The 22,297-nt window shown below is 35.8% G+C and overlaps 1 protein-coding gene across 1 annotated transcript in view; it reads right to left on the bottom strand.

Moving 5' to 3' along the window:
- Positions 1-22,297, bottom strand: part of DCC (DCC netrin 1 receptor) — a 635,057-nt gene that overhangs the window by 387,425 nt on the left and 225,335 nt on the right. The window contains exon 2 of the mRNA XM_063453897.1: positions 8,196-8,516. Within this exon, the coding sequence (XP_063309967.1) occupies positions 8,196-8,516 (321 nt within the window). The remainder of the gene's footprint in view (positions 1-8,195; positions 8,517-22,297) is intronic.

Here is a 22,297-nt window from a genome sequence, read left to right as displayed (position 1 = left end):
GTTATGCAATTAAAAATGACTGTGCTGTCTGACCTAGAGAAGGCCCAGGATCTCAGGCGTGATACTAACTCCGGATACCGAAGGTCAGCTCGTTCCGTGGAGAGACAGCTAAGATATGCCTAATAATTTCCTGAGGGGTGAATTGATCAAAAAGCATTATTTGATCTCCATCTGCAGCAGCCTGGATGCATTTGCCATTGAAGTTTTCTATTGATTTCTGTATTCAGAAAGTCATATTTATCTCTCATGTTAAATCTGCAGGGTCATTGCCCTGTGTTCTATATTTGTCTTGTTATTAAGTAGATGTCATGTTTGCTGATTAAAAAGAAAAACAGGTTTGTTGAATACAATCAGCATTGGTTCGAATGAATTTATCTAATTTATCCAATATCGAACACCTGTAGCTATATCTGAACCCAAATAACAACTCTGGAAGAACAGGGAACCATGGAGTTTTAGCCATGTTTGACAGATCCTGTCCGTTGTCCGCACGCTTACGGCCAACTCGCGCTTGCAGGACTTCTCGCGGCGGCTCCCTTCCTATGGAATAGCCTGCCTACCGCCATCAGACTCTCCCCTAGTCTTGCATCTTTTAAGAAGTGCCTTAAAACCCATCTCTTTAGGAAAGCTTATGGCCTCCAAGAATAACCCTTACCTCACATACCTGTCTCTTGCTCTCTCCTAAAGGGCAGCCCACCTTATTTGATTGCAAATTCCTGTCCTAATGTGTTTTACACCCCACCTCCTATAGAATGTAAGCTCGATTGAGCAATTATATTTCTGTTACCAGGAGGTATAATTGGCCAATACTGTGGGGCAGACAATCAAAATGCGGATGGGTGGGATGATGTGAGGTGTAGTGATCTGAGTCACTGGTAACACAATGGTATTTTGGGTTTCAACCATCAAAATTAGGGGACTTTTTCCTCATTGGTGTATTTTATTATCTATTGTTTTGTATATGGTATGATTTTATTTAAACCATCTCAATATAATCAGTGTGCGTTAACTCCAGATATGATAATACCACTATATTTTATAGTAGCAATGCTTTCCATGATTTATGAACATGCTGCTCAGAATATATGATTTAGAAATCTAAGTTATGGAAGATGATGGGCAATAGATGCGACAAATGGTGTTACTTCAATATCTGCATTTCAGCTCTTAGATGCAGGGATTAGTATCTCTTTCAGTGAAATATCTAGCAACATTAAGTAAAAGTTGTTATTGTCAGCAATATTCAAATTTGCAAAACAGATGCAGAATGTTTATTTTCTGTCAAGTTACTGACTTATTTTTTTCTTTTATCTGAAAATATATGATAATGTTAATCCTTAAAAATGATTGAGTTTTCAGTACTCGTCACAGTTTATGAGCATCAAAAAAAGGTATTTAAAATATTTAATAAGAATATCACACTTGACGTTGAGTAGCTTAGAACTGTACCACGGCAGAGAGTCACCGAGCAAGATTTATAAAGGTGTTATGATCAGAAAGGTAGATCTAATGTCCTAAAAGTGGGGAATTAAATAATTGAATTAATGGAATCAGCAGTGGTCAAGATGTTTTATATATCTCCCCAACTCTACAGAGCAATGTTAATCTGACTAATCTCTGTACTGTGTTCCATATAATCATCAGCCAGAACTTCAAGGGAATAAAATGGAGCAATCACCATAGCAACTGATAAGATTCCAATGCTAATCGCTCCACTTCTATAGCTGCAATGCAATAGTGTTTATTAGTTTCTAAAACTTCAAAAACATTATGTTCCAGAAAGCAGCAGGCAAGTCTTCCAAGTATTGGGCTGCAAGGCTTATGGTATGATAGGGTCATCTCCTGAAATAATTGAGTGGCAAATTGAAGAAAAAAATAAACATGCAAGTCACTTGAAAGATTAAGAGCAGCAAATGAATTGACATTTTACAAAACCCATTCAGGATTTCCATTCTCTTGGATGCTATACAGGTAATCTATTGCCATACGTAATTTCAGATGTAGATAAGATAACATATCCAGGTAAATGGGTTAGCCTGGGGCAATGGTAGACAACCCTAAGAAAGTCCAGATGTTCTTGACTACATCTCCCCTGATGCTTTGTCAACATTATGGCTGTAAGAGCATTATGGGAAATGTAGTCCACAACATCTGGAGTCTATACATAAAAAAATTAGACATCAAAAATAATAGACAAATAATTTAAGAAAGTAACTGGAGTCTGAAATGTTTTAATAGAATCACTTTGCTTCAAACAAAGCAAATCAAGGACAGATCCGCATAATAATAGCTATTCCAGATGATAAAGTTTGATATGGGAGGATGAGTATCATGCTTAAGGTATTTAGAGGTTACTGAATGTCTATACAGAGGTTCAAGTAATTTGAAGCAGGTATTATGAGGCAAGGTTAATTTACAGTTAAACATATACATTAAATACAATATACATTAAAAGTACATAAAACAGAGGGTAAAGGATAATTACATCCACAGATAGCAAGTGTTGACTATTTTTATCTGTGAAGTCAGTCTACCACAGATATAGATGTTTGAAAAAACAAACAAAAAACAAGAGTATAATGTACACACTGAAAATAGGGGAATACATCATGCAAGGTGATCCAGAAAGAGAAGGCCAATCCCTGAAGAGATCAAATGGAGGAAAAGAAATATCCAGGCACACCTTAGGTATCTTCTAAAAGGCAGTCTTAATTTGAAACAAGAAAGTGGAGACAATGTTTTGGCTCCTCTCTGAGCCTTTATCAGATCTGAGACTTGAAAAAGGCTCAGAGAGGATCCACAATGTTGTCTTCACCTTCTTGTTTCAAATAAAAAAAAAGACTGCCTTTTAGAAGAAACCTCAGGTGTGCCTGGATATTTATTTTCTACCACAGATATAGCTACCGAATAATGTTTTTATATTCTTACACAAAAACCGACAGGGATACATTAAGGTATGTTCCACAGCAGAGACCATCTTTGTAATCATCTATAGCTGTTGGGACGGGAGATAAATCCAAATTTGATTACCTGATAGTAGGTCAAGGATTGGAAGTAATCTTACATCATCAAAACGGCAAGTCAAAGCGTCAAACCATATTTTTCAAGAGATTAGTTTATGTCAGTGTCAAGACAACGTGTATTTGTCCAATACAAATATTCATATCAGTATTAAACAACATTTTGCAGTTTTAACAACAACACATTAAATCTTGTGTGAACATACCTTGATTAATCTATTACACTGGTTTATTTATTATGCATTTTTTTGTACACTAAGCAAATTATTTCCTAGTGCTTGCAAAGATGTCAGGAATGTCTTCTTAAAGTGTGTAAGAGTTATATCTTCATCTCTAAATGGTAGCAACATGATTTCCAGTCTCTAATGTTTTATGGTTATAGACAAATTTCTCAACAGATATCTTTAGATGAAGAATGTACATTACATACATTTTACCTTTAGTATATGTTTTTACAGTTAGTTTAAGGAAGCAGTGACTAAACTTAGTACAGCAGATGTTTTATATGATAAACAGCCAGTCTTGCAGATAATATGTCTCACATGTATTTTTTTAGTTGTTATTACCATAGTTCTATATTGACTGATCCTCAGAGTGCTATTAAAAATAATCTGAAATGTTTAATAAATGAAATACGACTGAGTGTTTTTGTTGGCATTTTTTTCTGAGGATCGTGGGGATAAATTAAAACTAACTTTAGGAAGTTTTTAAATTATGCCATTCTAGGCCCATGAATACAACAGAGAGTTTAAAAAAGTTTTTCTGAACTTTATTCTGCATTTTAAAAGACCAAATCATCTCTGTATTCCACAGGCAGTTCTCAAAGGTCAGCATTTCTGTGTTGTAAACAGTTAGACTATCCTATTAAATGTAACCTCTGAAACACTTAAAGATTTCAAATAAAATAGGTCAAAAATGCAGGAGAGGTTAAATTGTTTCCAAGAGCAGACCGCACATGGAAATGTCAAATTCACACTTTTGACTAATGGATTTTGTAAGTTGTATAATAATTCTTATAGGTCAGGCACATCCAATAATCCTTCCATGCTATTGGCACAAAATAGCCCAATCACAAAACTAGCAATATCACATGAAATGTTAAAGGCTATCATAATTTTGCTTTAAAAAAAAGCCTGAAAATGTTGACCAATAAAATATAAACAATGCTTGGAAGTAGAGAACAATTCCCTCAAACTAAAATACAAATTCTTCTACAATGTTATAATAATAGTGATCCCCCATACATTTTATGTCATATTAATATAAAGTTCAACTCGTCCTGTGATTGAACCTTTCATTCTCCCTATTCTTTGCTCCCATTTCAAATACTGTACTTTCAAACCTCCATAGTATGAGTGCCTAAAACTACCATCAGTCCAAGGGCTGACTTTTATCCTATTACCTTTACTTAGAATCTCTCAGAAACAAAACCTTTGTCATCATCATTATCTCTACCGTAACACGTATGTCCATGAATATTGCTTTTAACTTAAAACCTACATTCCCACCTTATTCCTCTCAAATAAATCAATAAGCCAATAGAATGTCTCTCAACATTTAGCAATATGGACTTATAATAGTACATAGTAGCCTTGATAAATCTCATCTATAAAGTTGTGTTCAGAAAACAAGCAAGTACATGTGAATGTCTACAACCACCCTCACCACTCCTGGTGTAATAGTGAGGCAAAAAATCCCTTTTTTATTTTAGAAAATACACGTATGAACCAGAGGTTAATGATGAAAAGACAATCACATAATCTGCTGTCTGTTACTTTAAGTACCTGGGTATTAAACAATTCAGCCATGTCAGATTCATAAGTATGGAAACCTACAGGGTTAATTTACTTTTTGGTATCAGTTTTGATGCTTTACAGGGCAAAATAAGGTTAGGGGTTTTATGTCCAATTCAATTTGTCCGCAAAATTGTTTTGGTTTGGATGAACTGACTTTCATTGGCATTTCGATTCAGACGGATTTCATCTGTGCAATTGTTTTGAGAAAAAACTATTGACAAACTGAAATGGCTCAGTTGTGTACTGCAATTTAAAAACAAAAATCAACTTCTTCATTCCCTCTCCTTTTTTGGGATGCCACAGATGAATCATAAAACAAACTAGATAGCTTGCCCACTGCTTGTTTTGATTGTTTTGTGATATGTCCATATGGTGCTTTGGAGTTGTGGAATTCCGACAAATCGGCAATTGCCCAAAATTTGGAGGAAGTAATGATTTGTTTGAAACCAAATTAACAAGTCTAGTTAGTGATGTAATGGTTATGGATTTTAGGGCTTAGAATTTATGGGTTAGGTTTGAGATGCTACCGTTTTGGATTTTAAGGTTATAGATGTTATAGTTATGGATTTTAAAGCTGGTTTAGATTTATGGATATTGGGATTAGGATTAAAAATGAAGGTTTGGGATATTTATTTTAGGTTAAGGTTAGTTATTTTAGGGTTAGAGATACTAGCTTATGGACGTTAGTTTCAGATATTTAAGGATGAGGGATTTTATATCTAGGATTCTGAAAAAGCCCTTCACATTGGGAGCTTAAGAACCGCAATATAGATGTGGATATTTCCAATAACTTGGCACAGGATAAAAAAAAAAACCTGTTACGTTTAAATAATATAAATCAGCCTATATTAAAAAGCACATTTACACTTTATATAAGTTTAATCAGTATTGTGATTGGTGTTATTTCTACATTTCCTGATAAAGTTAGAGAATCTTAAGAGAGTTTAGGTTGAGAATAATGAAGCACAGCTGTGCTTACATCAATCCTCAGTTACATTTACTGACTTTATCCAATATTGCCTTGCGTAGGGATACTTATGAATTTAATTTGTCTAATTTCTTTTTTAGTTATTATTAAAAATGTAATTAGATTTTTTCAAAAAATACTTTTGTACTTGCATTTAATAAAATGTTTACACATGCACCAAAATGAAATGCATAATATATCCTAAAAAGATCTTAAAAGCTACATGTATGTCATATAAACTATAAAAGTCAGATCTTTAAAAAAACAGGCAGCCAGATTGGCCAAAACTCAGATGAGGCTTATATGTAGTTTATATAGGGAATATCTGTATCCCGTACTAAATAAGTAGTGTGAAAAGGGAAAGGAATAGCGTCACAAAATAGGTGACTGAATGAAATACATAAATAGTTGAAAATAAAAACAGGAAAAAAAAGAAACAAACAAAAAAAAAAGCAGAATAGTACATCATATACACACATATTGCCCAGAAATAAAACATTTACAAAATATCAAAATGTGACTCTCCTATTTTAACGACTAGCATTCTTCAGCTTCCACAAGTCCCTACAGACGATTGTTCTTTGTTTGTCTTTAGATGTCTAATTCACCTGCTTTCAGAAGACTTAAATGGCAATTATAGTTACGATTCTAATAAAGGTTTATACCACTTATTTGAATTTTTACTTTTAAAGGTACTTCTTTTGGTGGAGTGGGAGTCCGCACGCTTTAAGTTTTATTTTTCGTCTATACCAAAGGCTTATACCATATTTATGGATACTTAATTCGTTTAGAGGTTCTCGTTTATGGAGGAGGGACTCCCCACATATTTGTGAGGAGTTATCCTGACTCCATTTAGTAGTCATAGTTACGATTCTACCACTATAGTCTACTCTGTAGTGCAGCCATTTTGCCATTTTGCCATTATTCTTTAAGTCATGGTGACAAAACACAACTGATTGGTTATAGCTTTGTCATCTGTGTTGTCTGCCAAATAGACTACAAAAATAGATCCAAACATTTTGGGAATTAATAAAATACAGAAACTGAATAATTCACTGATGATTTCTTCAGTCGCTGTATATTTGCCCCAGAATCTTGCACGAAATCTGACCATTTTATATCTTTCCACCAGTGTGGAGGAGAGTGAACAGTATTTTAAATGCATTAATAAGTAAAACATTGTTTTCACGGAAAATAAATGTTTTATTTTTGTATTTCCTTCCAAGTTGAACTTAAAGAAATTAAACATGCCATTGTTCTAGAAAAACCACAACATGCAAGGTTAAATACCGAGGTCAGAACCATTTCTTAAAACCTCTAAAACTGAAATAAAGTATGTATAAGACAGGTTACTTATTGGCTATTAGTGAAAATATCTAGATTCCTTGTAAACACATGACCAATTAAATATTAGCGGTAATATCTCCCTCTTTGACAAACACAGAAACTGGCAAATAAATGGAATAGTTGGTCTTGAAGTCATTTAAGCCAGCAAACAGCTCTATATGCAGAATTGTCCCATGTAACCTTAGTAGACTGAAAGTGTCAAACTATTCATACCTTTGGTACACATATATCTTGTTGAGACTAATATTGTATTAATTTAGTAATACCAATATTATGAAAATGACTATTAAGGACAAAAGAGATGTCTAATATTGAGCTGATACCATGTTTTAAAAAAAATGTTGGAGAAAAACCTTCTTAGTAAAAACATTGTGCAATTTTTATCTTATGTCCACATTTATATGCCCTAACATTGGATTTCTGATAGTATTGGAACTGTTCCTGACACTTAATAAGTCTTCTCATATTCTATATATGTATTCTGCTTATATACTGCACTTGTAAACAAATGATTGTACACTCACTATGATATGGACTGGTGTTTCTCAATGCTCGTATCCTACTTTAATGCACTAATATGAAAAAACAATTGAAAATAATTTTATTTTTTATTTTTATATTTGAAGCATCAAGTTACAAAAGCTGCATCATAATGAACTCAACTCTTTAACCGTAAACAACATCTAATTTATTCTTATTTTTTTCATATAACCACGCTACTCGCCAACTTTTTCTTGACAATAGACCATGCTTACATCCATTTACTTGATGTATGTTTTGTTTTTTTGTAAAATGGGTTTGCCAATGTGCAACAAACATAACATTTTTAGTTTCATGAAATTCCTATTATTTTTTAGGGTCCGATTGGTAAATGCCAGTATAGTCAACGAACATAATGTTACAATTACACAAATAAAAATTGTAATTACATAACATAAAGATAAATTCTAAATCAATATAAAACAACTCATATAGGCCTATTGTATTCAGTTTTGATCAAATCGTATGCAGTAATATAATCTTATCTGGTTTTACTGTAACTGTTAATTATATATTCACACGTACCTGCAACTAATACTTTCGCTGTCCGGCTAACAAGTGATCCAATGCTGTCTAAAGATGCTTCACATTGATATACACCTTCATCAGGCTTGTGATGTCTTGTGTGGACCACATTCTGTATTTCGAGAGATCCATTGAATAGCTGTTTTCTTCTGTCATCTATTGCAAGATTCAAATAAACTCCATCTTTTTTCCACTTAATTATCGGAGATCCCTGGTCAGATTGTGCTGCACAGTTCAGAATCACATTACTTCCTCGCATGGTGACAACATCGGAAGGCTCCGTAGTGAACCACAAAGATGTAAAACTTTTAACCTGTGAGCCTGAAAGAAACAAACCAAAGTATTATTAAAGAGTACTATTTAAAACTCACATATCATAAGTCCAATTTTTATAGCCTGTTAAGAATATTAACCCTATAGGTATTTTCTTTAGAACAATGCAACAAGCGGGACATATCAAGAAAAATAATGGGGGCTATCAAACAACTGTCCAATATGGTACAAAAGAAGACAAACATGTTTAAAGAAAATGAAAACACCATATTGTTCTAAAATCTATATATCTATTTATATCGGCATCAATCATACCAATATATTGAAAAACACTTGCTTGAGTTTTCAGTAGGGTTTTCATTATCCCTATTTCCTTACCCCTACTTATACCCTTTGTGTCATTATACCCCACTCCCTCTAGCATGTAAGCTCATTGAGTAGGGCCCTCAACCCCTCTGTTCCTGTGCGTCTATTTGTCTGGTTACAATTACGTGTCTGTTAGTCCACCCATTGTACAGCGCTATGGAATTTGCTGGTGCTAAATAAATAAAATAATAATAATAATAGGGTTGATATGTCATATTATATCCATATACAGACATAATATTAACCTAATGACATTTTTGGGAGGTTACATTTCCCCAATATACCAACAAGTTACTTGCAAACACGCATTAGCAGGATATTTGACATTTTTATCTTTTGTCATCACTACTGTATCTAAAAATAAAAATACTGAAAAATCAGCGATGACATAAAATATAAACTATTTCATCCATTTTTGATGTAAAGGCTGAATAAATAATATAAATATTTAAATTGTGATAATGTAAATTTTTCTGTATCCCTGAGTAGCAAATTAAACATGAAATTGATGCAAATACAGGGTTAACCATAAAGCTCAACATCCATTTTTATACTTTTCCAGAAAAGAAAATACATACTCAGAGGATATTCAGAATTGCTGTTAAGGTTTCATAGAATAGAAGGGAAAAAAAAAAACACCCAAGAGAATGGACTATTATTTCAAAACATTTTTTTCTGATGATAATGCTGTGTATTTCCTTGCAAGGCACCAGTTAGGCTATTTAGTAATGTAATAAACCAATTTGTACATTTAGACTAACACTTTCATCTTTTTGTTCTTGCACTCCAAACCAAAAGAACACTTTCAGCATCTGCATAAATTAGCATAATGGTATATTAATTAAACAGAGCCTTGCATGGGACAAGCTGAGTACTTCAATCAATCTTAATAATTCACAGCAGGAAGTTTAAAACAACACACAGACTTTACTTATGAGGAATCATAATAGATGCAAGCACATTCATACTGTCTGTGTATGTGATTTATATATATCATCAAGGCACAGAAAGCCCAAAATAACAAACAGACAAGTAAATATAAATTATCTCAAAGATACAGCCACAATATGTTTTCTGCACATATTTAATGATCAAGGCAGTGTGCAAATAATAGTAAGCATTCAATTGCTACAGTAAATGTTATACACAATAAATGTGTTTTGCTCATACCACCCGATGGCCATCGCGCATATACGCACAGATACATTGCACATATACCGACATGTCAATTTTGATGATCGAAAACTTGCAATGTCTATTTTTTAGAGACACTTATTCAAGTCAGCCAATAGTCTTTGCAGAAGTTGTTAGCTGGTTAGAGCAGTCACTGCCTCGGATTTGGGAAACCCAGGTTTTAATCTTGATCAGACCCAGGGGCGGACTGAGCACTCGGGCAAATCGGTCATGGACCGAGGGCCCGAGGCTCTGGGGGGCCCGCCCGCTGTGCAGTGAAGTAACAGCTGGGCCGGGAGTTAAACATCTCCCCAGCCAGCCTGTACACAGCAAGGGGCCCGCACGGCACTCCGCGGGCCCCTGTTACAAAATACAATCTCCCCTTTGCCGGTCCCAGCAGGGCACACCGAGAGACAGCTAATGGGGTCTTTCCAAAGACCCCAATAGGCTGCCTCTCAGTGTGCCTGAAATATAAACAGCACGAGAGCTGTCTGTAACAGATCAGGCAGCTCCGTGCTGCTCATTAAGCAGGAAATGACATCATGTGTCATAAGTTCAACGAGCTGTGCGGAGCTGCCATAGCACTGTTACAGACAGCAAGCAGTATGTGATACAGCATGCCACAGGTAAGGGAAAGATAAACATATTAATATAATCAGCCCCTTCCCCTTCTAACCCCTACAACCCCTCTATCCCCTGTAGCCCACCTACCCCCTGGACCCATTCTAACCCCTGCAGCCCCTATAACCCCTCTATCCCCTGTAGCCCACCTACCCCCTGGACCCATTCTAATCCCTGCAGCCCCTATAATCCCTCTATCCCCTGTAGCCCACCTACCCCCTGGACCCATTCTAACCCCTGCAGCCCCTATAATCCCTCTATCCCCTGTAGCCCACCTACCCCCTGGACCATTCTAACCCCTGCAGCCCCTATAACCCCTCTATCCCCTGTAGCCCACCTACCCCCTGGACCCATTCTAACCACTGCAGCCCATATAACCCCTCTATCCCCTGTAGCCCACCTACCCCCTGGACCCATTCTAACCTCTGCAGCCCCTATAATCCCTCTATCCCCTGTAGCCCACCTACCCCCTGGACCCATTCTAACCCCCATAACCCCTCTATCTCCTGTAGCCCACCTACCCCCTGGACCCATTCTAACCCCTGCAGCCCCTATAACCCCTCTATCCCCTGTAGCCCACCTACCCCCTGGACCCATTCTAACCTCTGCAGCCCCTATAATCCTTCTATCCCCTGTAGCCCACCTACCCCCTGGACCCATTCTAACCCCCATAACCCCTCTATCTCCTGTAGTCCACCTACCCCCTGGACCCATTCTAACCCCTGCAGCCCCTATAACCCCTCTATCCCCTGTAGCCCACCTACCCCCTGGACCCATTCTAACCCCTGCATCCCCTATAACCCCTCTATCCCCTGTAGCCGTTACATGCACATACAATCAAATAAACGGTACATCTACACCAGCACATATATTGATCTGCAGGGGGCCTGGGTCCTAATTTTGCCCGGGGGCCCAAACCACTGTCAGTCCATCCCTGATCAGACCACATTACCGTTAAGTGTCCCTGAGCAAGACTCCTAACAATATAAATCTACTTACCTCAAATCCTTATAGATTGTAAGCATGTTTGAGTAGGGACTTCTTCATTTCTAAATATTTCTGTTCTACAATTGTAAAATAATATGGAGTATGTTGGTGCTAATAAAAAGGGAGGTGATGCTAAATTATTTAAGTACTCTTTCATTGAAAAAAAATCACATATAATTAGTAGTTGTGCGTCTACTCAGATGTTAGAATCTGAAAAATAATAACTTCACTAAGAATTATCAGTGACTGAAAATGTCCCTTTTAATAACTCAATACGTCTATTTTACTATAAACATTAAACCTATGAATTTGAATTAGTTTTTCTCTCAATTTAGTTTTATTCCATAGTCTAATATACTTATTTTGTAATATCAATGGATATTAATGTTTAATTTAAAATATATAATCCAATCTTAAATGGTCCTTTTTATATCTTAAAATGTGTGGTTACTTTTATTTTTTTTATAAACTACACCTGATAATGGTCTATAGTATGGCATGTTGAGTGGTATCTAGTTGTTGATGAGGAATAAGATGTTGGGAGAGGACATTGAAATAACATATCTCCTGTAGATATTGTATCTCATTGAATTCAAGTGACCTACAGATTAAAATAAGTATTTTAAAGATGCTCAACTAGAGGGATTAGTAAGTGTAGTCAGTTAAATGTATACAGATAACCATTTGGCAATCATGGAAGGTTATTCTTTCAAATAATTTACAATCTACTACAGTTTTTTAATGTTATGATTTTTTTTTCACCGGGAGCGTGTTATAATCAAGGTCTGGAGTGCACCAATGTCAGGATGGATTTTATTTGTGTGAAAAATTAGAATATTCAAGTACATAATAGTTAATATGTGGGAAACAGCATATTGATCCAAGGAGAAATCTGAATGCCAGTTCAGAATCAAGAACAGATTTAATTTCCCTTCTTTTGAATTAACAACAGTAATTCAGATATGTGAAAGCCTGAAATTGATGAACTTGAGTTTTTTTTAGCCTATATTACTATATAACTATGTAATTATGTAAGTAAATACATTTTACATGGTTTACTTATGGTGACCTTATGTACTGTTGGATGAAGTAATAACTACTTTTGACTTGGATTTAGTTAATAAAAAACTATACGTTTACTAATTCATATATAAAAGAATCTGCAAACATTTCACAACTTCCATGTGAATTTAATGTGCTTCTAAACCTTGTGACTGTATGATATATCCTCAAGTATTTATTTAATATGATGAATATAAGGCAGACTAGTACATATTATAACATGCCAGGGATACAACTGCTTATATGTATTTATTATAGAAACATATTTCCCCTATTTTTCTTTTCTGAATTAAAAATTCAATTAAATGTGAGGATACGTTTTATTTTATTTTTTCCTTTCAGGATTTATTCTGGGTTCATACAAGCCCTTTTTCCCTCTGGCTATGGCTAAAGTGAGCAATGAATACAAATAAAAGGCGATATAAGGATAACATTTCAAACTTTATTTCAGTGGTATATCGTATTAATAAAATATTCAAAAGTGTATATATTTCTGAACACTTTCTACTCACCAGCCAATTGCTAAGTGCTATCAGACAGAGATCGTTCTAAATTCTAAAGGACAGAAAAATGTATGTTGCTGTTTGGGGATATGCTAATCCCGTAGTATGTAGAATGTTAAAATATATGAATTTGTGCTTATGATATAAAAACACATTTTACAATATAAAAATGCATTTTAGTGAATCAGCATATATCAAGCATAAGTTCTCCACTGAGTAAAATAATAGTCCTAATAATAATATTCATTATATAACATAGAAAATGTAAAGTAGTATATAAAAACTCTATTGATAATCTTATGATGCTTCCAGCTCTCTTCCTATTCCAAAAATAAAGTCAACGTCTTGGAACCATAGATGAGAGATGTAAAATGCATTGAAAAAGCAACTAGAACTTCAAGTGACAGGATAATCATATGGTCTGTTTTGTTTTTTTTGTTCATTTTGTAAAGGTTTTAATAAAAAAAATGTGTAAATTTCATATTTAGTTTTTATTGCATTCATTTAAAATAATTTGCCTTTTCCTTTCTCTTTACCCTTTTCATTTCTTTTTTCCCACATCACACTGGTCAATTGGCTCCACTTCCATGGCTGAGATCATCAAACTTGATGATTTAAGCGAATCCAATGCTTTCCCATAGGAAAGCATTGGGAGACTATTGCGCAAAATGCTGCGCCAACAGTCAGCATCTCCTTTTAAATATGCATTGCAATGCTTGGAGACACTAAATGCCAGTGCTGCACACTGTACAGCACTGGACGAGGAAGTACCTCTAGTTGCCGTCTGAGTGACTGCCACTAGAGGTGTTACAAGGCATCAATTAAAACACTGCCTTTTCTCTGAAAAGACAGCATTTGCATTTAAAAGCTTGCAGGGACAGGCTATAGACACCAAAACCACTACATTAAGTTACTCTTTCTTTTAGAGGAAATTACAATTTTAAAATTCCACACCATATTACACTACACAGTTGTGTTTTTGTTATAAAGATGAAAAATATAATAGTCTCATATTTATATAAAGGATGGTATTACAAAATATATATAAATATTTATAAATTAATTACGAAATATGACCCATAGACATAATTTAGTTCACATGCAATAATCCCTAATCAACACGTTTGAACACTATGAATTTTAATAACTGTTTTGAAGACATTAAATGATTAGATGTATTTTCAAATATATTTTACACACATGGTGTGAGATTAATTAATTTTGAAAACTCTTTGTACCTGTCTGTCAAAGAATAAATAATTGGATGATTTATGCAGAGGAATTGCTATTTACACATTTTTTTTAAAGCTGACGTGACATCTTTAGGTTATTCTTCAAAATTATACTTAAGGCAAAGTATGTACAAATGTTGGCTTTTTTTAAAATTCATTGCCACCTCTGGCAGCCATTCTCATGTTTAAAATTACTTCAGCAATCAAAATGCCTGTGCTGGGACAGAACGGTAAGGAAGCTGTGGATTGTATCTTTTTGGAACACAATGTATAAATTGTTGCTGCTCACCACCCCTCATCCTCTTGTTCCTAGGCAGCACACCCTTCCCTATTGCCCTCTTTTCTGCCTCTCCCTTTTTCCCCTCTACCATCCTTTTTCTTTGTTCTGTTTTTTTTTGGTTATTACCACAGCTGTGTAACATGCCCTGATCTGCGACTGATAAAGTAGTAGCTTGAGGCTTGAGGCTAGAGGATTGGGAGAATGAATTTATGCTCATAGTACCAATGACAGAAATAAAACTCCGATTGAAAGATATCTGCCTGTGGAGATGGTATCCTCCAGTTGGCAATTTTGAAATAGCAAGTTAATGTTAATGTTTTGTTATTCTTTTAAATAAAGCTGTGTCCAAGTCTTTTCTTTCAATTAAGCGTTAATTTGTTTTTTTATTGGTTTGGAACTCAGGACTTCCGTTATGTCTTATCGTTTAAGGCGTGTGTTGGGAGTCAAGGATTATATTTATCTAATATGGTTTTAGAGACATATCAAAGAAAGATGGTATGTCTTGTTGTGTTCCAGTATTTTAGCTTTAGTCCAAACCTTGATTCAAATAATGTTATAACATTTTCTTCTTAGTTAATGTACTTAAAGGACCACTCTAGGCACCCAGACCACTTCAGCTTAATGAAGTGGTCTGGGTGCTAGGTCCAGCTAGGGTTAACTAATTTTTTTATAAACATAGCAGTTTCAGAGAAACTGCTATGTTTATCAATTAGTTAAGCCTTCCCCTATTTCCTCTAGTGGCTGTCTCACTGACAGCCGCTAGAGGCGCTTGCGTGATTCTCACTGTGAAAATCACAGTGAGAGCACGCAAGCGTCCATAGGAAAGCATTATGAATGCTTTCCTATGTGACCGGCTGAATGCGCGCGCAGCTCTTGCCGCGCGTGCGCATTCAGCCGACGGGGAGGAACGCAGGCGGAGAGGAGGAGGAGAGCTCCCCGCCCAGCGCTGGAAAAAGGTAAGTTTTAACCCTTTTCCCCTTTCCAGAGCTGGGTGGGAGGGGGTCCCTGAGTGGTCCTTTAAACACAGTCTAAAACAAGACTGTGTTGTGGCAGGCAGACAAGCAGGCATTTATTGCTGTTAGATATGACCTGCGTGGCAAAATTAAAAAAAAAAGTGGTTTCCATTCACTTTGTACAGTAGATCAGTACAGTATTAAGACTTTATTTATGTTTGTGAGTGTCTAGTTATTTAAAATTTACTGTTTATGCAGAGTATTGAAAAAAATGTGTCTCTGAAATCCCCAATGTGATTAGAAACCATTTATACTTACTTGGAACAAGATGAGAGTTTAAGAACATTTTCACATAAAGAGAAATAGATAAAGGGAAATGACAAAATCCTTAAGTTAAAATTTTTCACTTGGCCAGCTTTCCAAATTGAAATCACAGACAGCAAATTACGAGTTTTGTAACTACAACTCCGAACCTTGCAGTTCATTTCTAATGCTTTCAAATAATTCTCTATCTGTATTTTGGAAGACAGAAATGTTAACCGTTTCACTAATTTAAAAAAATATATATGAATAAAATATTCTATAGGAATAATAATAATGTTATGCACGGTGTGCCTAGTTAGCTCATAAATGTAGCGTGAACAGCACGTTTGCATATAGATTGCTATTTACAGGTACATAAACAATAAATAAAGGAAACTTACACAAAATTATTTTTACCTGTTATCAGACATACTAAAACTGCATACAAAGAGAAAAACAGTTTATTTCACGTACAATAAAAGGGGACAAAAATTAAACAAGTCAAAAACCCTATTTATTGCAAAAGTGATGGTAGGATCCGCACTCAATCCCAGCAGCCACCCGGTGCTCTGGAGCAGGACCAGCAATGATAAGGCAACACAAGAAATTCTCCGGGTACTCAAGGTGTTGAAGCCGCAGGCAGTTTTAATTGAACAAAAAAGAACAGCAACGTTTCGACCTGCTAAGAAGAAGTCTTTTTCAAGCTAATTGAAAACCCCAATTTATGGCTATGGATATTAATACAGTATCTGCCATATTTAGCATTGTAAATGCATATGAATTCAAACAGAATGTAAACATTATGACTGCATGTGGGCATAATACACACATACAGGACTTTGCAAGGTGCTACCGCAACTTTTTAATTTTTAACTTCTGTATTTGTACTTGCTTTAATTTAGGAAAGAAAAGTAAGTATCCTCGTTATTATTCTTAATAATATTCACAAATTATCAACAAATTCCACAGTGCTGTACAATGGGTACAACATACAAGATTTGATATCACGGATGAGTTGGATGCACTGGGACAGAGGGGTTGAGGGCCCTGCTCAAATGAGCTTACATTCTAGAGGGAGTGAGGTATAGTGACCCAAAAGGTAAAGGAAATGGTAATTGGTAATTGGTAATTGGCAAATGTAAATTATTTGACAATTATGGACTTTAGAACTAGTACTGACAAAGTAATGAAAAACGACTGAAAAAATGAAAATTCAACTGAAGTTTAGAAATAGTTTTCTATGCATAGAAGAGCCAGTGCTTTCTTTAAAAATAAAAAATCTATTATTGAAGGGTTATTCTTTAATAACGTACAGCATCTCTCGTTTCCTGCTTTCCACGATGCCAAATAGTGATTGTATTTACCAATGAGTAATGTTTTGTACTATGCTTGTACACTGTACACTGCTCCAGAATATGTTTTTTTTTCTATAAAATGAGCCAATAATATAAAAAAATTATAATTTTCTAAATTTTACACAGTGGACTTGTCGCTTCATAGTTTGCAGCTCAAACATTACATACCTGATTTATCTGTTTTTTTATGTAAATCAGATGTAAAATCTAATGATAATTAACATCTATGTTTGCCTTTGGCATACATTTTGCATAACTGACATGGCAGTTGGAGACAAAATACAAAATTACAATCGACTGGGATTCTACAGAGCTGATAAAAGTAGTCACTAATTTAACATATCTCCAGTCTCCATATTCCTGAACAGAATTTTGAGAAAGTTATCAAAATACATACTATCTTGCAAAACGTTGATGGAATGATTAACTTGGTAATTGGTGCATGTCCATAAAACTGTATCGTGTACCTTACAGTGCTATATACTAAAATGTGACTTACTGGGAAATCAAAGTGGAGGTCAACATAGCCAAATTAGATAAGATTTCCAAGTCAACTATATTTCCAATTTATATTTCCAATTCCCTTGATTTCCCAACAATTCACATGTGACCGAATATCTGTGTGTCAAAGTACCCCATGACCTTTAGCTAAATAGGTGACTTGGAGACATAGCTGCCGTGGACACATTTCCAATTTGGCTCTTTTTACATACAATTTGTAATTGAATTTGAGATTTTGATGGGTGCACATTTTTGATGTTTTCTGGGAGGGGGGAATGTTATGTGTATCTTAATTGTAAATATATCTTGTGTCACATCCAAACTGGTGAAAATTCTGCATAAAATACTTTACTCACATAAAATATATTCCACTAACAAATAATAGAAATAACAATGTTTAGCAGTTTATTATTTAGAGAATCCCTGCAGAAAAAGGTTTAAGGAAAGAGCTTGTTCAATTCCTTTAAAGTAAAGAAACACTTCCAACACCTAAAGCACTTTAGCTTGATTATGTGCTTTATGTGTGTCCTCTTTTTTAATTTTTCAATAGAAATTGGCACATTCGTAAATTGAAGTAAAACCCTTCTTTTTCTACATTCATAAATTGACCTTGTTAAACCTTCCTGGCTGTCAATCAGGAACAAAAAAAACATAACTGTTGTGCCACCTCTCTCTCTCTATATATAGAGGCATATCCCAAAATTGTATCTATTTGTCATGATATACAATTAAAACTTGAAAACTTGTCATGCTGTGAATCCCAAGTAAATACAGTAGAGCATCAAGATAATATGAAGCTTTAGTTTCCTTGAGCAGTATATGCAAAAGTTTTGCACTAATTACTATTGATGTCCTATTCAATACCATGCTATTATCGAATAGGCACACAAAAATGCTATTATCGAATAGGCACACAAAAATAAAACACTAGTCTGTTAGTATGTTAAGACTATGTTTGATAGAGATCTGGCATGGGCACCAAAGAGTCTCTCTGTCATGTGCCACACAGAGGATGGTCATGGCATATTTAAAAATAAAAAAATAAAAGGAAAATCCCTCCAGCCATTGTAGTTGGATCTTCTTTTTACTGTCACTCTAAAAGACCTGCCCCCAGGAGAAATATAATAAAGTGTTCAAGACAAAGATTAATCACTCAAACAGGAGAGTTTAGGCTAGTTTCAGGGCTAAATATCTCCATCTTTCTTGTTGATTGGGTGGGTTGATGTATGGTCTGCGAAAGACTGTATGCGTGGACATTTGGTCTTGTAAAGACTTGATGAATTAAATACAATCTTTTATAGACTTTGTGGCATATCAGGCATTTTTTGAAGCCTGTATTCTGTAATATACTTGCAGCTCGAATATAAAATACCATTGCTTTTATGACAACCTTTCCAAAACTATGTCTCTACTGCAACTGATCATCAAGCTCGGTAAACGTTTTGGCACTTCAAAAAGCTATTAGATTGCTACTACCTATTTGAGGTTGCAATGAGGATATAAATATACTATTTTGTATTATACTTTCTGTCTATACTGTATTATGCAATGCACTTATTTTGTAAATAGCAATCATATTCTTCCGGTGCATGTACTAATTAATATTTTGTGAGATAAAATGTGTTTGCTGAATTGTTCAAATTTGATCTATCTTCTATCATACAGCAATCTGAATACTTGTAGTTGACTATATCCTCAACATCTACTCATGACTCTGCTAGTTTCCCAGGTCTCTTCTGCAAATAGTTCCCAAGCACACTAATTCATATCTTAGGTTCACTTTATAGCATTACCACTCAGATGCCTTAAATCCTTCCTAAGAACTTCCTTAGAGGACACAGATATTCCTACAGTATAACAATTTCATCTCTGTAAATTGGCTAAAGTGGTTAGAGTCCCATGGCACTGTCTCTCCAATCAGTGTTGAACCATTTTCAAGCAGATCGATGCTAATTAAGAGTCCCTGGCCACTCACACCCTAACCTCTACTGGAGGCGTGGCTAAGGCAGAGATTACACACTTCCTTTTGACTATGTACATTCGTACTAGTAATGGGAGCTCTGATAGGCTAAAAGCAGTCAGATGACACTTTCAGCCAATCATAAGTCCCCAATCCTGCTCATGCTAATATTTCCTCATTGGATGGGCTGCTGGGGACTCTTATTTAGACATGAAAACATTAAAACCGGTTTAATGCTAAATAAAAAAGACTGAGCCATCTTACTCCAGACAGTTCAATTAGATGAAACAGATAAAGTGCCTACAGTATCCCTTTAAGTATTTCCAAATGTCTCTTAAACACTTAATCCATCAGCTTCACATGCCCCCTGCAACCTATGTTTCCATCTTCAATAGGATACATCTCTATTAATGTTTAATAATTTGTTTTGCATGTATATGTAACATTGAAACATTCTTGTACTGCTTGTACACTTAAGAACAAGATATCTCAGTGTATTCTTCCCAGTAAAACACTTTCTATATAAATAAAGATAAAATCATTTTCTTCTCTGTCTTTGAAAATAGGATGACAAATAACAATCATTTTCTTGACAGTGTTTCTTAACAGGAATAATAACACTGGGTCAAGTGATGGCACCAGGATTTCTCATAAGAACAAACTGCAATCAGTTGAACGAGTGAAAGAATAAAAGCAGATATCTCATAACAGTTCTATTCAGATCGTCAGTGACACATAGTAATCACAAGTACCTAGAAGAGTAGGCAACATGCAAAAGAACCATTTCAAATCTCATGTTCCAGAAACTTGCTGTAATCGTGCTTGGTATTTAATTGAATGAGGAGTTAACGTGGCTGTTTATTGCTTACCATTGAAATCAATGGTAGGGAACAATTAACCTTTTGCATACCAGGTTACTCTAATAAAACTAATTAAGCATTGACTAAACTATTGTAACGTCTGTGTTAAGACGTGAGAAAGTAATTTTATATATATTACTTTATTTCTGGAAAATAGAAGAAGCTTATTTCAATCAATAAAGTCTATTTGATAGTACTTGTTTATGCTTGTTCTCTCATGACTCACGTGTTCTTTGTGTAATACTTTGTGTACTCTGAAAGCCAAATAATTAAATCAAGCAGTAGTTTGTAGCATGGAGGAAGCAGTTAAGCAGGGAATGTACGGTAAACAAAGTAGAAGAGTAGAAAGCCCTATGCATATTCTTCATTCTGTGGTGCACAGGTCCACCCAAGCTCCGATTAACTGAGTGTGTTCACAAAATGCATGTCAAATTTGCTGGTCCAACTCTTCATTGATCCTGTGTAGTATGCCGAGCTGAAGAGCCAAGGGAGAGTTTTAAAATTGTTGCAGGCATTATGAGGACAAGATGTGAGATTGACTGTAATTATATGGACGGCACTTGGCCACCCTCAGAATACTGTCAAAACACAGTTAGTTTCTGAGCAGTAATTTGTATTGCATTCTCTCTTTTATTTTTTTTCTTAGATGTTACTGCGCTATGGGAGGTCAGGACCGCCATTAGGGGGTGACAACCATGATGGTTGTCACGGGCCCGGCGGCCCTGGGGGGCCCGGACGCCTGGGCCCCACGTGGAGCGGCAAAACTGCCGTAGGTGCATCTGCACCAGGGCCCATCAGGTGGCCCAAGCATTTAGGGCCACCCGATGGGCCCTATATGTTCAGGGGCCCAGTCAGCACTGCGACCGGGTAATTGCGCGACCGGGCCCTTTAAAAAAAAAAAAAAAAAAAAAAAAGGCAGCACCGCAAGGGCTGCTGGGAGGAAGTGACGTCCGGTCACTTCCTCCCAGCTTACTGCGCGCGGGAGTAGAGCGGAGGGAGAGCAGAGGAGAGGAGAGAGGAGAGGCATCCGCTCACTCCCATCATCCCCCAGCCACCCTCCTGCAACTTAAAGGTAAGAGGAGGGTGGCTGATAAATGCGGTGTGTGTATGTCAGTGTGTATGTCTGTGTGTTTATGTCAGTGTGTATGTCTGTATGTATGTCTGTCTGTGTGTATGTCAGTGTGTATGTCTGTGTGTGTGTATGTCAGTGTGTATGTCTGTATGTCAGTGTGTATGTCTGTGTGTGTATGTATGTCTGTGTGTATGTCTGTATGTCAGTGTGTGTCTGTCTGTGTGTATGTCTGTATGTCAGTGTGTGTGTGTATGTCTGTGTGTATGTCTGTGTGTGCATTTCTGTCTGTATGTCTGTATGTGTGTATCTCTGTATGTCAGTGTGTGTGTGTATGTCTGTGTGTGTGTGTGAATGTCTGTCTATGTGTATGTCTGTGTGTATGTCTGTGTGTATGTCTGTGTGTATGTCTGTGTGTATGTCTGTGTGTGTATGTCTGTGTGGGTATGTCTGTGTGTGTATGTCTGTGTGTGTGTATGTCTGTGTGTGTATGTCAGTGTGTATGTCAGTGTGTATGTCAGTGTGTATGTATGTCTATGTGTATGTCTGTATGTATGTCTGTGTGTATGTCTGTGTGTATGTCTGTGTGTATGTCTGTGTGTAT

Source organism: Pelobates fuscus, chromosome 5 (genome assembly GCF_036172605.1).
Source record: "Pelobates fuscus isolate aPelFus1 chromosome 5, aPelFus1.pri, whole genome shotgun sequence".
Classification (NCBI taxonomy): Eukaryota; Metazoa; Chordata; class Amphibia; order Anura; family Pelobatidae; genus Pelobates; species Pelobates fuscus.
Note: the sequence above shows the minus strand (reverse complement) of the source record. Positions and strands in the feature narration are given on the sequence as shown.